A 15,353-nucleotide genomic window follows, 5' to 3' on the forward strand; every position below is an offset into this window, starting at 1 on the left:
GTTAAATTTTTCTAGGCCATCGAACAGACGATCTCCAAATTCTATGGTCTCAAACGATATTACATGTTAAATAAATTACAAAAAAAAATTATAAAAATAGTAACACAATAATGAAAGATAAAATCTAATAACTGATTAAATAAGAGTTACGTGATTAGGATAAATGAATATTGTAACATCCCTAACTCACGTCCGTCGTCAGCGGGGTTACAAGGTATCACCGAAGAAAAACATAGTATTTGTACATTCACATAATTCCATAAATCTTATTCATACAATAAAATATTAAATTTGTATGCACGAATTATAATTCTCAAATTCAAACGAATTCAAATCAAATATTAAACCTTTGACTTCGTAATTATTTACAAGTATTATTTAACCAAATAAAACATTTCACATAGCTTACTATTTAAAATCATGTGCAGCATTAGAATTGGCTAAAAAAATAAATAAATAAATCAGACTTGACAATTCATTTAAATACCAAACATGCTTATTTGCTAATTACAAAGCTATGTGCATTTGATCATTTTAATATAACCAATTTTAGGAACACATAGCAACCACTAGTGTATTCAATTCCCAAGTTTTCAAGGGTACCAAATTATAAACGATAGTGTAACGAACTTCACTGACGATCCCCGAGCACTTATAAATCAAAAACAATTATCCAAACACAGTATAAGCTAATTTAACTTAGTAAGTTACAAGCAATTAAACTCTAAAATTAAACTTGATATCTCAAATACCATTTAAATAGTTCATACTACTAGATCGAATAATCACTATCTTACCATATTATAAGGCACTCATAAAAAAAAATACTATGATTCAACTAAAATCAATATATAATTACTCCACCATAAAGCATTTCCTTAATTCCAATTACAAGGCCGAATACATTATGGCATTCCATCATTATGTAATATAAAAGATAAATATATATGCATAATACATTTCCTCTCATTCTGCAATTTAACATATATCTTCCAAACACAAACACCATCTTATTCGAAATTCAAAATGATTTTAGAACAAAGCTATTCACACATTTATGATTACATGCTCTCGACTAGCCAAGTTTCCATTGACATTTCATTTAACATTAAATATATATTTGATGCATTTTCACATATCATTTTATTTTCATTTAAATTATACAACTAAATAGCATTTCATCTATTCCCCAATTAATCTTATATATTTGATTTCAAATATAATCACCGCATAGGTTCAAGACTTACCAAGCTCAATTTCAAATATAAACATAACATTTATTCCTCACGAACTCAAAGTATTTACTCATTCCACTGTCCATGATTTACTCGATAAAGTCGCATACTTAATGCTAATAGTTATTCGAAAATATATAATAAGTTCGCACACTTAGTGCTATACAATTAAACTCGCACACTGAGTGCCAATTTCATAATCGTAAATATTTATACCCGCACACTTAGTGCCGAAAATCGACAAATCAATACATCTCACTTCTTTTTACATTCGATAATTTCATCACTACATGCATATATATATATATATATATATATATATATCATTCAATTCGGCATAATTACATAGGTATTATGGTTATTTAAATCGATACAAAATATATGTTTAATAACTTACCTCAGATATCGACGGATAGTTGAATTCGACTACTCAACGATTTTTAATTTTCCCCGATCCACGTCCGATCTTTTTGGTTCTTGATCTAATTGAACATGCAAGGACCGAAAATATCAAAGCTGAAACTTTCTTTTTTTTCTCTTAGTTTCTGCCAAAGAATAAAAGAAAGATGAATACTTTCATCCCTTATTAAACATAATATATTAACATATATAATAAACAATTCAAGTCATTAATCCATGTATATTCTCGGCTACTTTCATCTTTTATTAATTATAATATATTAATATATATTAAAGTATACCATAATGCCATAAAATATAATAAATAATTCAAGTCATTAATCCATGCATATTGGTCGGCTACTTTCATCTTTTATTAAATATAATATATTAACATATATTAAAGTATACCATAATGCCATAAAACATAATAAATAATTCAAGTCATTAATCCATGTGTATTGGTCGGCCACTAATTCCTATTTATGGCCAAACTGCAACCTTAATATTCCATAATATAAAAACAATCATAATTTGCCCTTATACATTAACCTTTAAATTTTCCATTTTATACGATTAAACCTTTTTTCATCAATCGACCTCCAAACACTGAAATTTTTAAACGAAACTTTCACAAAAGCAATTTCACATATTTTAAACTTAGAAAATAATATCTAAATATTATTCTAATTCGAATTCGTGATCCTGAAACTACCGTTCTAATTAAGGTCTAAATTGGACTGTTACAAATAGCAAATCGAAAAGTCACTTATATATTATACGGAAAGTCACTTTAAACTATTATATAAAGAGTTAAAAGTAAAGCATTCAATAAGCTCAACAAAATCATATACAATCCTAATTTTCTGTTCTTTTTTTATAATCAATAAGATTGCTAAAAGTTCCGTAGGGGCTTCAACAAACACCCGCACATTGATCTTCTTGTCAGATACCATCTTAGCTAAATAGTTTACAACTAGATTTTTCTCCATCGGGATATATCTTATATCCCACTGTTTTATATGTTATAATACTTGAATGATCCTCTTTATCAGAGCGAAATTTGAAACATCTGAAACCCTTTTCTGAATTACTTTAATTATTTCTAAACTATCCGATTGCTGTTGAGAAGAAACCTAACAACCGAAACAAAGCGAAAGCACAACCGGTGTTATTTCTCTCCCTATAACTCCTGTCAAAAATTATGGCAAGCACAATAGCACAAAATATGTTCTCTAACAACCTTAATCAACCACAAATCAACTAATGCAACCACAACAAAAAAATAGACACCGATATTTTTACGTGAAAAACCCCTCTAAATTAAGGGTAAAAATCACGAGACTTTAGAGTCCGATCAAAAACTCCACTATCTTCAAATGTTCAACTACAAGATCACAATATCAAACCTATAACAAGTATTCAGCTTCAACAAGGCCAACAATATGTAATCTTTAGCAAAAGAGAGAAAAATGAGAGAACATCACCAAAAAAACGCAGCTGCTGAAAAACGGGTATTTCTGAAGTTACAAGACTCGGATGAAAAATCCGACCGTACAAAGTCAAGAACAACTTATCACCTAGCTGCTGTCCAAAAATCAGCTCAATCGAACCACGGATGAACCTTCGATCGAAGAGTTGATCACTGCTGGACCAAACTTGAAAAACTGATTTTTTTTTCTTTTTTATTCTCTCTATCTATCCGGATGAGCTTCAATCTTTCTATCTTTAAAATTGATTTTTGACTGACTAAAGAATAATGCCCACATCCTGTAAAAGCCCAAAAAAAAGGCTTTTGGCAAAACCAAAAAAACACAATACATTATGCCAGAAAATATGGTTCCCCACATAGTGGGACCCATACCCCACAATTGCATCAACATATTATCACACTCTCGTCTCTAAAATAATTACCCAACAAAATGTATTAACGCTATCTTTTTTCTCATTAACCAATGTATTTAATCGGGCCCTGATCCTCTTGTCGGGCTTGACCGTTTAATGAAAATCATCTATTTTTCCTTGCATTCCAAAAATTTTCCATCAGTTTTTTCCTTTCCGGGAAAATTTCTCCCTCATTTATACATTCCTTTCAAGGTTCTATTGATACACTCAACTCAACATTCCTTCTCTACACCTTCGTTTTTACTTGGTTCTTTTTACTCATTCTGTACGATCTCTCAACTTTATTTCAAATTTTCTCCTTTACTTCTTTTTTACAATAATCACCTCCTGTTCATGTTTTTTACAATAATTATTTCCTCACTGTTGCAATGAATTATTTTTAGCTATTTTCTTTGTATATTTATATGTATGTAATGTAACCTTTTTTTGGGAGTGTTGTTTAGGATTATCCATGGCGGCTCTGCGTCAAAAGCTTGGAAATGGTAAGTCTTCATCGAAACTTAACAGAGCTAAAGATGGCAAAAGAGTGATACCTTGTAAAGGTCTGTTTCGTGACGACAAAGAGAAGCCTTTTACTGCAAAATGGTATGAAACTCGTCGGAATATTAAGCAAGCTTTAAGCTTTTACAGAGAGTTACTCGACAACAAACAACTATTAAAGAAGCTCTGGCAAGAACATGAAAATGGTCGAAACTCGGGCTTAAAAGTTCATATAAGAGCAGCTAAGGTTGTTGTTAGGACCATGGGGAAATGGGTTAACACCAGTAAGCAAATAGGACCCATTTCAGGGACGAAAATTGGTGACCATTTTTACTGGCGAGGTGAGTTAAGTATCGTTGGGCTTCACCATGAGTTTCAAAGAGGAATAGACTACATGAAACTTATCAATGGAAAAATCCTGGCTACAAGCATCGTTGATTCCGGTCGGTACCACAATGTCGATGAGATTTGTTCGGATAAGTTGGCCTATTGCGGCGAAGGTGACAATCCCAATAAAGATCAAAAGCTTGTACGTGGGAACCTTGCGTTGAAGAACAATATGGATGATAAAATGCCGGTAAGGGTGATTCGTAAGGTCAATGATGATGGTAGTGGTGATCGTGGGTGTAACTATAAGTTTGTTTACGATGGATTGTTTTGTGTGACTGAATATTGGAAAGAGAGAGGGAAATTTGGTAAAGAAATTTACAAGTTTTTATTAAGAAAATGTGAAGAGGGTGATAGGTGATGTTCTTTTCAAAGCTTAAATGCTCGTAGGAGAAGAATTTGGTTTTTTTACAACAAGCTTGTTGTCTTCGGTTTTAATATTTGCTTTGATCGATACATAATATTAAAAGTTTTTTTTTAATAATATATTATAAGTTCCGATTATATCTATTTTTTATATAATGTTTATAATTATTCATAATCTTTTATCAACCTATAAATAGAAGAATAATATATTTCAACGTATTTGAATTTACGTATTTTTACATTAATAATAATACTCATAACAATCGAGTTAAAACTCAATCAATAATAATATACTTGAAAATTAATTTGCTTAAAATGCAAGTGGTAGCAATGCAAAGATAGAAATTTTTTTGAAGAGTCGGAATTAAATTATATATTTTTATAATAATAATCTATTTATTTATAATTTTAAATGATTAAATTAAATTTTTATTATTTTATGGGTTAAAATATAATTTTACTATTACTAATTTAAAATTATATAAATTATAAATCAAAATTTTTCCATTTGTTAAAGGTTTCATTTATTTATATATTAAAATATAATCATCTGACGTCATTGTAACATATAAATTTATTTTTAAAATAAATTAAACAAAATTTCAATTTAATTTTTTAAAAGAGTTATTTATGGAATCCATAACCATTTTGGAAAGTTTTATCAATTAACTTTCTTTTTGTCTAAAAAGAGAATTTGATGAAATATTCCTTTTTTTAATTCTTTTTATCATAAGTAATGACATAATTTTAAATTTTAAAATATTTTAATTAGATTTTTCTTTATTAAGAGAATAATAAAATTTGAATTACTGCCCCAAAAGTTTACTTAAATGGAAAGTGGTAGCTAATGGTTTAATTTTGAAAGCCTTCAAAGCTTTTTAGTGTTCTTTTAATTTATAAATGATTAGTATCTCTTGTTGGAGTTCTTTTAAGGGATTTTATTTAATTTAGTGGTGTTTAAATTTCGGTTAAAATCGAATTAATTGATAAAATCGATCTAATTCAATCAATCGGTAGATTAATTAATTTAATTTGGTTGAAAATTAATTAATAATTTTTAAAAAATTCAGTTAATACTAGTTCAATTCAGCAAGCCGCTTGAACACCTCAATTTAACGAAGGAAATGAAGATGATATAGGATGAGATAGACAATAACTAATGGTCTTATATTAAGGGGACAGTAGATTACCTTCATTTTTGATATTTCATAGTACCCACCTTTCTCTTGGCAAGATGAAAAAAAATGTCTCGGGCCTTGTTGGCACGACATTTTTCCACACCATACTAACAAATCCACAATCTCTAATAGCATGAATTGTCGATTTCACAACAACACCACATAATTTTCCCTTTTAGTCCACTCCTTATTTGTTGAAATATAGCTCAACGTGAAATACACATAACATATTACGATATAGCTATCATATTATCACTTAATTTATTATTTTTTAATAAATAAAGTAAAATAGAATCCCCCTAAGATGTGAAAATGGCTGGATTAACAACGCCTCGATAGTGACAACCAAAACATATATTTAGCATAGGCTTAACGGTCCAACTTTACTAAAGAGGGAAATTGTTGAAAGTTCATACAGTCACTGTTATTAATTTGATTTGATGTTGAGCAAAAGCAAGAATCACTGCTGTTGTCATTATGTTTTATCTTCAAGCTTCGGCTTCACAGAGTCTTTTGACAAAAGCTGTCAACTCATCACATCATATTTTTATTTACCTACAATGAAGCCTCTCCTATAAATACCCTGAAGAGAGATAAAGAAAGGATCGATTTTTTAGCACCCTAAAATCACTTTGAGCAATTGTCTTCTTGTTCTTGTTTTCGCTCTCAACCTCCATTACACCACCTTGATCTCCTCCTTATCTTTCCCCCAGTTGAACATTATATAAAAAAAATGTCATACATAAATACAATCATATTCGACCCATAATTTAATTTATCAAGTCTAATTGTATTTATGATTTTGAGGAGAAAATGTGCTTTTTATGATTAATCTTTTTTGGGTTAATATAACTTTTAATCTCTAAACATGATAATTAGATCCACTTTAGTTCTTAAATTCTTAGTTCACTTTTATTTTAATTCATGAACTTAACAAATGTAAAAGTTTGATAATGTGGCATTTTGAGATTGTGCCACAACATCAAATTTTGATGGAATCCAAGTTCAAGAGCCAAAGTGAACGTAGTTTCCAAATTCAGGTACCAATGTGGATAAAAAAATGTAAAAACCTAAATGGACTTAATTATCAAATTTAGGGACTAAAAATTATATTAACCCTTCTTTTTTATGGGGCATTTTTTATAATGGAACCAAAAAAGTCGTGGGTTAAATAGTCCAAAAGTAAACAAGGCTGTGAAGCAATGGGTCAACAACCCGACCCGCTTTGAGATTGACGGTTTGTTCATGCATTTGGTTAAGATGCTTTAGTTTCCAGCCATAAAAAAAAAAAAACATTTACTAAAGGCATAATGAGTTTTTGGCCCTCCATCTTTATAAAAAAAAATCATTTTAACCCTTCATTTATTTTTCGCCTCTTTTTCCTCTTAAATTTATATTTTTGTCAAACCATCCTAAATGGATAAAAAATAATATTTGTTAACTTCTTGACATAGTATATATGTGGATTGTCAAGTGGATAATATGACAACATTTAAATAATTTTTAGAATTTAAAATATTAAAATGTTTTTTATAATTTTTAATAATTTCAATGATTTTAATTTTTAAAAATATTTTTTACTTTTTCTTAAAATTTTAAATTTTAAAAATTTAATTAAATATTGATATGTCATCCACTTGTATGTAACATCAACAAAGTTGAAAAAGTTAATTTTTCATTCATTTTGTGGTGATTTGACAAAAATTGCAAGGTTAAGAGTTAGAAAAGGTGAAAAGAATTTTCTCGCTACCCCGGCTTACTTTATAGCAATGTAACTAAAAATAGCATCGAATAAATTTAAATTTAACAAAATAATTTTAACAATATTAACAGTTGAACCTGAATTATAAAAATATGAAAATAAAGAGACCAAATTCCTAAAAATAAAAAGTACAAAAACTAAATTTCAAATTTACTAAAAATAAAAGGACTTATGACAAAGTTAGAATTAAAAATGTTATAAAAAATGAAAAAAAAAAAAAGAGAGAGGAAGGTATAGTTTGTCCAATAAGCAAACACAACTACTCATGGTGTTGGTAATTAGTAGCCTAATCAAAGTAAACATCTCATTAGAATAAATCATCTCTTCATTATTATTTTAATTGATTACAAACTAGATGCTTGACTTCTCATTGGTCCACATGTATTCAACATATTGGTCAACTTGATAAATAAATTAAATAATGATAATGAAGAAGTTAAAGGATATGTACTTTCTACCAAGCAAGTGAAGGTGACCCATTTTCTATTTTTTTATTCCAATATTGCCCACCATTTCAATTTCATTTCTTATTGTCACCAAACTTTTTTCTTTATTTTTTAATTATATAATTATATAAAGAATGTTTGGGAAAAAAAGAAAAACAGACATTTACCAAATACCAAAATTAAAAAAAGTATAAATGCTTGGAGTCATTTAAATTGCTATTTTATTTGGTTTAGGAGAATGCAATTTTATAATTAGTACATTAACTTGGTACTTACTCTATACAATATTTTATTAAAAGGTTTGATATTGAGTGATTTGGGAAAATAATTAAATCACAAATAACTTACAACTACAACTATACATTGACAACTGAGCAGATTGAAATTAATATATATATATATATATATAATCTTTTATTTTAACAATAATAGAATAATCTTTCTTTTTAAAATGAGATCCAGTGTACAGTATTTACATGGAAAGTTCTAATTAGGGATGTTTACAGTTCGGTTGAAATTAAATTTAGTTCAATCGAAAGTTGATTAATGATTTTTGAAATTTCAATTTTAATTAATTCGATTTGAAATTGGGTAATTAACCTAATTAATCGAATTAAAAATATATTATATATATAGAGCCCATCCCTAATTTAAAGTTTTTGAATTATTAAAAAACGAACATTAGTAATGTATTTGTATTTTATATATATATTTTATACTTATTTTAATTAAAAGATAAAAATATATAGATTCGGTTTGGTATTTTGGTTAATGTATTTGAAAAACCTTCGCTTGATTAACGGTTAAAAGTTTTTACATTTTGGATAATTCGATTAATAGTAATTCGATTCGAGTATTAACTGTTCAAACCCTAAATACTAATTGCTAAATGAATTAAAAGACAAGTAAATAAAAAAACAAAAAAAACACTTGGATGTGTATAATATAAATTACTCCAAGAATTATAATTTATAATTATACCATTAATTATAATTAGAATTAAATATATGTATTTTATAATTTTATTTTAGAAGAAAAATAATTATTCATAGTATTATATATAATAATGTTTTGAAGTTATAATTAAAATTAGGAAAGTGACGTATGTGTAATAAAATCAATCAATACAATGTATAAATCAGCTACAACTATAATTAATATATTTGTATATTTATAATTAGAATTGAATTATTATAATACATGAGTATATGAGCCGATAATAAAGATATATTCAAATTTATATCGGGATAAATTTTGACACGATTTATACGTATAATAAGACTTAAAATCATAATAAAATTTAAGCTTAGGACTCACACATGCATAAATATATATTTCGAAAGTTTGAAAGTTTTCATTTAAGTCACCGAGTTATTAAAATTGTTGTTGTATGGTATTCTGTGTTCACACTATCTACACCAACCGAAAACTCTCATTACCTTATTTTCTACAGTTCAGTTTTTTTATGAAATAACTTTATTCTCCTGTCTCCAAAATTGACTGTTAGATTAACTTGGATCTAAAGCATGTTCTTTTACTCTTCGATAGGTACCAATCTATTATACCTTTAAAAATAAAACTTAACAACTCTATGACTTATATACAAATTTCAAATAGTCTAGTGACTTAAATAAAAATTTAAATAGTTTAATGTATTTTATAATATTTTAAAATTAAATGACCAAAACGTAAAATTATTAATAATTTAATTAGTAATTTATAAAATAATAAAATAATTAATATTTTTGATAATTTTATTTTAAAATAAAAAAAAGTGTTATAAAAAGAAAAATGAGATATATAGGCTATACACGTTGCTTTATATTTTCCCTTATTTTCTCTTCCCTCTTCGGCTTGCCAACAAAAAAGGTAATTTAAAATTGACTTTAAAAAGAGTCCTTATTCCAGTCGGTGCGTCAATTTTAGTAGAAAAATTTAGATAAAAGATTAAAAAACCGTTTAAATTCAAAAATTAAATTAAATTAAAAAAAGGAGAGAGAGAGGGAAAAAAAAAAAGATGAGTGTTGTAAAAAATTCAGCACTAGTTAATACACAGAGAGAGAAAGAAGGGCATATGCATTGCCCACCATTAACGCTTGCCTATCAATCCACACCCTTTGCAAAGCTATTATTTGGTGGTGGTGGTGTTGTTGTTGTTGGTGAGTGGAGATTTACAGATAGAGAAAGAGATTGAAAAAGAAGACGAAGAAGAAAAGTACCCAAAGTTAGAAATTTCATTGGTTTTCTTTTTTTGTGATTTTTTTGGGTTCTTCTCCAGATGCTCTTTCAATGGGGAAAACTGAGGACCCCAATCTACAGCAACAAAGAGAACAGAGCCTTGAATCAGGGAACAATGAAGGGCATTCGAGATTCTTGTGTGGGATGGTTTTGTCGAGGATTTCCAATGAGTTTAGTTTCAGATGTGTTTTTGTTTTGTTCCTTAGCTTGTCGGTTTTGTTGCCCGGGATCTTTTGGATCCTCCCTTTTCGTTCTTCAAACTCTGGGTTTGAAGCTAAGCTAGCTATTAAGCTCAGCGGTAAAAACTTATTCTTTGAAAATTTAGTTTCTCTTGTTCTTTGTGTAATTAGGGTTTAATTTTGAAATGTTTATTTTGTTTTAATTAACGGGTATGTTGATTTTCATTGCATTTGTTTCGGGTTTAATTCAGATCTTTAATTGTTGAGAACTATTTGGTATTTTCCCCTCATTGATGTCTCATTTACCTTGTAATTATGTTTCAACTTTCAATTAGGAATTTTTGATTGCCCCTGTTGTAAATTGACTATTGAAATTTCATTTATCCCTAGGTACTTGTAAATGACTTAGAGATCCAAAATTGATTTGGATCTAACTCGAGTGTCAATTGAAGACTTGAACATAAGTTTTCCGCCGATTTTGCCTTGTTGTTTTGTTGGATGATATCGGCAGAGGCCGAAAGGGGCATACATTTGTTTAACCTTCTTCTACAATTTCATTGACAAGATGTTCATTTTATTGCTGTTTGTTTTTATGACAAAAATGTGGTTCCAATTAAGATTGTATCATAGGAAGTGATTGTTTTACTATATTTAGAGCATTTCTCCTTTTAGCAATAGGAGCAAACACTTTATGGTTTGGTTCAATGCTTTCTTCCCCTTATCTTATAAATAAAAGTGTCAAATTTATGAGACAACAGCTATGTTTTATTGTTTTTCATACCTTGAAATGATCACTGGTTGATCACATACAAATGGATGATTTAATGTCATGCCATTATATGAGTAATCGTTTCTTTTTTTGAATTCAATGGTGTTTACATCACAATGAATGACCTTTTTTTCCTTTGCAGCCTCAGTTCATGCATGTTTTACACTTCAAAAACCAGTTTCTGAGCTTGTTGATCATATTCAAAAGTTGGAGTATGATATCTATGAAGAAATAGGTGTTCCGGATACCAAGGTTTCGGTCTTAACTTCTTTCGTCACATATATTTACCTCTATATTACGTGAAAAGTTTATCTAAAAGCTACTCATTCAACAGGTGGCTATCTTATCCATGCATCCATTGGGTGAATCTAACTCTACTAATGTCGTGTTTGGTTTTCTTTCCAATCCCGTGCATCGTCCGATAAGTCCAGTAGCCCTTAGCGTGCTGAGATCATCTTTAATCGAGCTGTTCCTCAGGCGATCCAATCTGACTTTGACAAGTCCGATTTTTGGACAGCCTTCTAAGTTTGAGATTTTAAAGTTTCGTGGGGGCATCACTGTAATTCCTGTACAATCTGCTTCCATATTTCAGATAACCCAGTTTCTATTTAACTTTACACTGTATAACTCGATATCTGAAATTGAACACAAATGCATCGAGTTAAGGGATCAGCTGAAGTACGGTCTACATTTGAGGTCTTATGAGGTATGGTAAACTCGAACTAGCTGCTTCATTTTGTGTTATGTGTTAATAACTGCATCTTTTATTTGTTTGTTGCAGAACTTGTTTGTGCGATTAACGAACAAAAATGGCTCCACAATGTCGTCGCCAGTCATAGTTCAGGCTTCGGTGATGGATAGTTTTGGTAACATGCTGCCTCAGAGATTAAAGCAGTTGGCTCAAACCATCACGCACTCTCCTGCAAGGAATCTCGGTCTCAATAACTCGGACTTTGGTAAAGTTAAAAGCATTAGCTTATCATCTTATTTGAAGGGTACACTTCATGCTAGCCCTCCCACTCCTTCACCGACTTCAGCTCCACAGCCATCTATTTCACTGCATCCTAATTTTGCTCCAACTCACCCGCCAAGATTGTCACCCAAGATTCATCGTTTTCCGCCTTGCCCTAAGTGCAATACTGCTTCTCCATCTGCTCATCGTCCCCTTCATTCGCCAGCTCCCACTCCTCCAATCTCTCCTGCATCTTCTAGTGTAGTGGCACATCCCCCTCCCCCTTGTCCGTACTCTCATCCCGCAGTTCCACCAAGTCCTCCATCCAAATCCTATTCTAACGGAATTCCTAAGCACCCACCGTTAATGAGCCCCCGATCACAGTTGTCCCCCCCAAATCTACCACCAATAGCTTCAGTGTCTTATGGGTCTCGTCCAGGCCAAGGTATGGAGCACACAAAAGGGCCAGTTTCTGCAACGGTTGCTAAGTCTCCAGCAGTGCAATCTCCGTCATGTAAGTATCTATGCAAAGTGAAACTACACGATTCTGCTTATGTTCTCTTATAGCATTCGTTAAGATTCAATCAGTTGGACATGCATTTTAGCTTATTTTAATGACTGTTTTCATGATTGTTGTCTGCAGCCGTAGCAGTACGTGTTTCCCTCAAGGAATTCCATTTATTAGGAGTATTGGGTGTCTTAATCTTTCATCAACTTTTATGATCGAATAGATCCATTCTGTCCCTACCACCCGAAGTTCCCGAAAGACCGTGGCAGGTGATGTTCACTTCCCAGTTTTGATATATATGGCAAGGATGGTAGAGAAACCATGTGTGAATAACGCGAAACCATCAAAAGATTTCCCTTTTCCTTCAGTTAAAGCAGTCAACATATATACGTGAACGAGATGGACACATGAACAACTGGTCGAAGCCGGAAAGTTGGCAGGCCACATCTTACTTCACTTACGACGTCGTTACAAAAGAAAACACAGGATGTTTTTTCCCAAAGGGAATAACTTCCGAACATGGTTTGACTACTTAAGAAACCGGCAGTAACTCGTCGGTTTCAACGAGAACCATCTCTCATATTTAAGTGTAAAGAATATTTTGGTTCATTTTGAGCAACTATAATGTAGGATTAAAAGGCGAAATGTAAAAACTAGTGTTTTATAATACACTGAAGGAAATATGTTGAAAAAGAAAGTATATTTTGAATTTTGGATGTTGAATAGCTTCATGTAATGAATGGAATAAATACAAATTCATGAACATGGAATGGTTCATATTACAAATTGGTCCATTCAGGTCTATGTTTTCTTAAGAGTGGTGCTTGGCAGGTCCAAGTTGGTGTATCCATGCTGGTCCTAGCTGGCTCAGGACATTGCTTGTCTAACCAGCAAGTCAAAGACAGCACAACCTAGACAAAACAAAGGAGTGTCATATGAAATAAATTAATTGACCGGTTTGGATTTTAATTTATCTAATTGGTTGGTTAGGTTGGCCTATTAAGTTGGTTCAAATTTCTCTTTCATAGAAGTTGGTTTGGGTATGATATATTTATACTACAAAAATATCTTAAAATAAAAATATATATAAATATTAGAAGTTTGTTTAAGTTTATTAAAATGGTTATGAATTTTTTAATAGCTTATAAAACTGAATTAATTATCATAATTGATTTGACGTTTATATTTTTTGCCAACTTTTTTTTTTGATAACAAGAAAATAGTTAAAAGAGCATTAATAAGAATTAAATTAACTAGTCAAATTAATCGTAAGATGAAAATCACTCTTGAGAAGCTCCCTTAGAAGGGGTGGGCGCACCCTGAATATATGCATCTCATCATAACTCCCTTTATCAAGTTTAGCCATCCAATCAGCTACTTTGTTATAATTCCTGAAGACGTATCGAAGTCGTACCATCCAATCGCAACATAAGAGTTGTTTGATTAAATGTAACTCAGATAGCATAAAATGGTTTCAATTGCTAAAGCATTATCACATTCCAAGATCAATTGCCTATATCCCATTTTTTGTCAATTTGATCAGAGGGTAATTGTGGTTATTAATTTATAAAAGAAAATCATATAGCTTTTTTAATGGGAAAATATTTATTTTAATAATATTAGCACGATAATCTATATAATAATTTATGTAAAATTTTTACTTGACAGGTATTATTTATTTTATATGCTATGTTAATAAATAATTTAAAAATATAAAAATTTTAAAATTTAATATATATAAAGTTAATAAAAATTCAAAAGATTATTATGAACTATACGTGGATTGTTGTGCAAATTATGGTGTTTAAAATTTAAAATTTTAGTAATATTTGTATTAAATTTATTCGATTCTTTTTAAATTAATGATTAAGTTAATAAAAATGTAAATATTAAAATTAAATTAAATTTAAATTGATTTGCTTACCCAATAAACTGTCTGCAGAGGCTTTCCAAAGGAACATGAAGAGTCAAATCATCATTTGTAAATTGAAAAAATTGTTGATTTCCCATGAAAGCTGGAAGTTGTTTAAAAGCATACACCTTTCAATCTAAGATGAGAGAATTAAAAGAACAATCAATCTTTTTTTTTTTTTCTCCTTTTGACGGAAGGAAGTGGAAAGAAAGGGAGTGAGTACCTTGTTGGATAAGGAACCCTAAGGCGGAGCTGGTGGCGGCGATAAGCTGCTGTGGTGATAACATTGGCGCCTTTGGTTCCAGCTTTGATGATGGTGATGCTGGTACCAGCTCCCATAAGTCCCACCGGAGGTGTGGTGATAACCTCTTATTATTTTTTTTATGGTTACTTTTCGTGTATTTGGAATTTAGTCTTTTTACTTTTTTTTGTAGAAATTTAATCTTTTTACTTTTTAAATTTTAAAATTCGAGTCAAATTGCTGACAATTAAATTTCTTTTATCAAATTCATCTGTGTTACATTTTGAAATGAGAGAAAAAAATTCACTTAGTAACCTTATAATAGAAAAACGAGGTTGTAGTTAACTTGAATTTGACAAAAGATTTTTAATAGTGTTAAAAGTTTGACTTACATTT

The 15,353-nt window shown here is 30.0% G+C and overlaps 1 protein-coding gene and 2 long non-coding RNA genes across 3 annotated transcripts; 1 reads left to right on the forward strand and 2 right to left on the reverse strand.

The window, feature by feature from the left end:
* Nucleotides 1-1,256: 1,256 nt before the first annotated feature.
* Nucleotides 1,257-3,563, reverse strand: LOC128290166 (uncharacterized). Its single transcript, XR_008279808.1, has 2 exons — nucleotides 3,122-3,563; nucleotides 1,257-1,780 (listed from the first exon to the last, which is right to left on the reverse strand). It is a non-coding gene; the product is annotated as an uncharacterized LOC128290166 (long non-coding RNA).
* A 6,488-nt stretch (nucleotides 3,564-10,051) lies between these two features.
* Nucleotides 10,052-13,501, forward strand: LOC108474406 (uncharacterized). The gene is made up of 5 exons (XM_017776320.2): nucleotides 10,052-10,694; nucleotides 11,487-11,596; nucleotides 11,679-12,050; nucleotides 12,126-12,810; nucleotides 12,940-13,501. Exons 1-5 carry the CDS (start codon nucleotides 10,448-10,450, stop codon nucleotides 13,017-13,019), a joined length of 1,494 nt encoding a protein of 497 aa, XP_017631809.1. The 5' UTR covers nucleotides 10,052-10,447; the 3' UTR covers nucleotides 13,020-13,501.
* Nucleotides 13,208-15,096, reverse strand: LOC108474407 (uncharacterized). The gene is made up of 3 exons (XR_001869893.2): nucleotides 14,940-15,096; nucleotides 14,729-14,852; nucleotides 13,208-13,715 (listed from the first exon to the last, which is right to left on the reverse strand). It is a non-coding gene; the product is annotated as an uncharacterized LOC108474407 (long non-coding RNA).
* Nucleotides 15,097-15,353: the final 257 nt, after the last annotated feature.

Source organism: Gossypium arboreum, chromosome 3 (assembly GCF_025698485.1).
Source record: "Gossypium arboreum isolate Shixiya-1 chromosome 3, ASM2569848v2, whole genome shotgun sequence".
Classification (NCBI taxonomy): Eukaryota; Viridiplantae; Streptophyta; class Magnoliopsida; order Malvales; family Malvaceae; genus Gossypium; species Gossypium arboreum.

Bases quoted from the DNA above. Each gene is read 5' to 3' on its own strand.
- LOC108474406 (XM_017776320.2), top strand. From the start codon at position 10,448: ATGGGGAAAACTGAGGACCCCAATCTACAGCAACAAAGAGAACAGAGC. The intron at 10,695-11,486 runs GTAAAAACTTAT...TTTCCTTTGCAG, and splicing joins GCTAGCTATTAAGCTCAGCG to CCTCAGTTCATGCATGTTTT. The intron at 12,811-12,939 runs GTAAGTATCTAT...TGTTGTCTGCAG, and splicing joins AGCAGTGCAATCTCCGTCAT to CCGTAGCAGTACGTGTTTCC.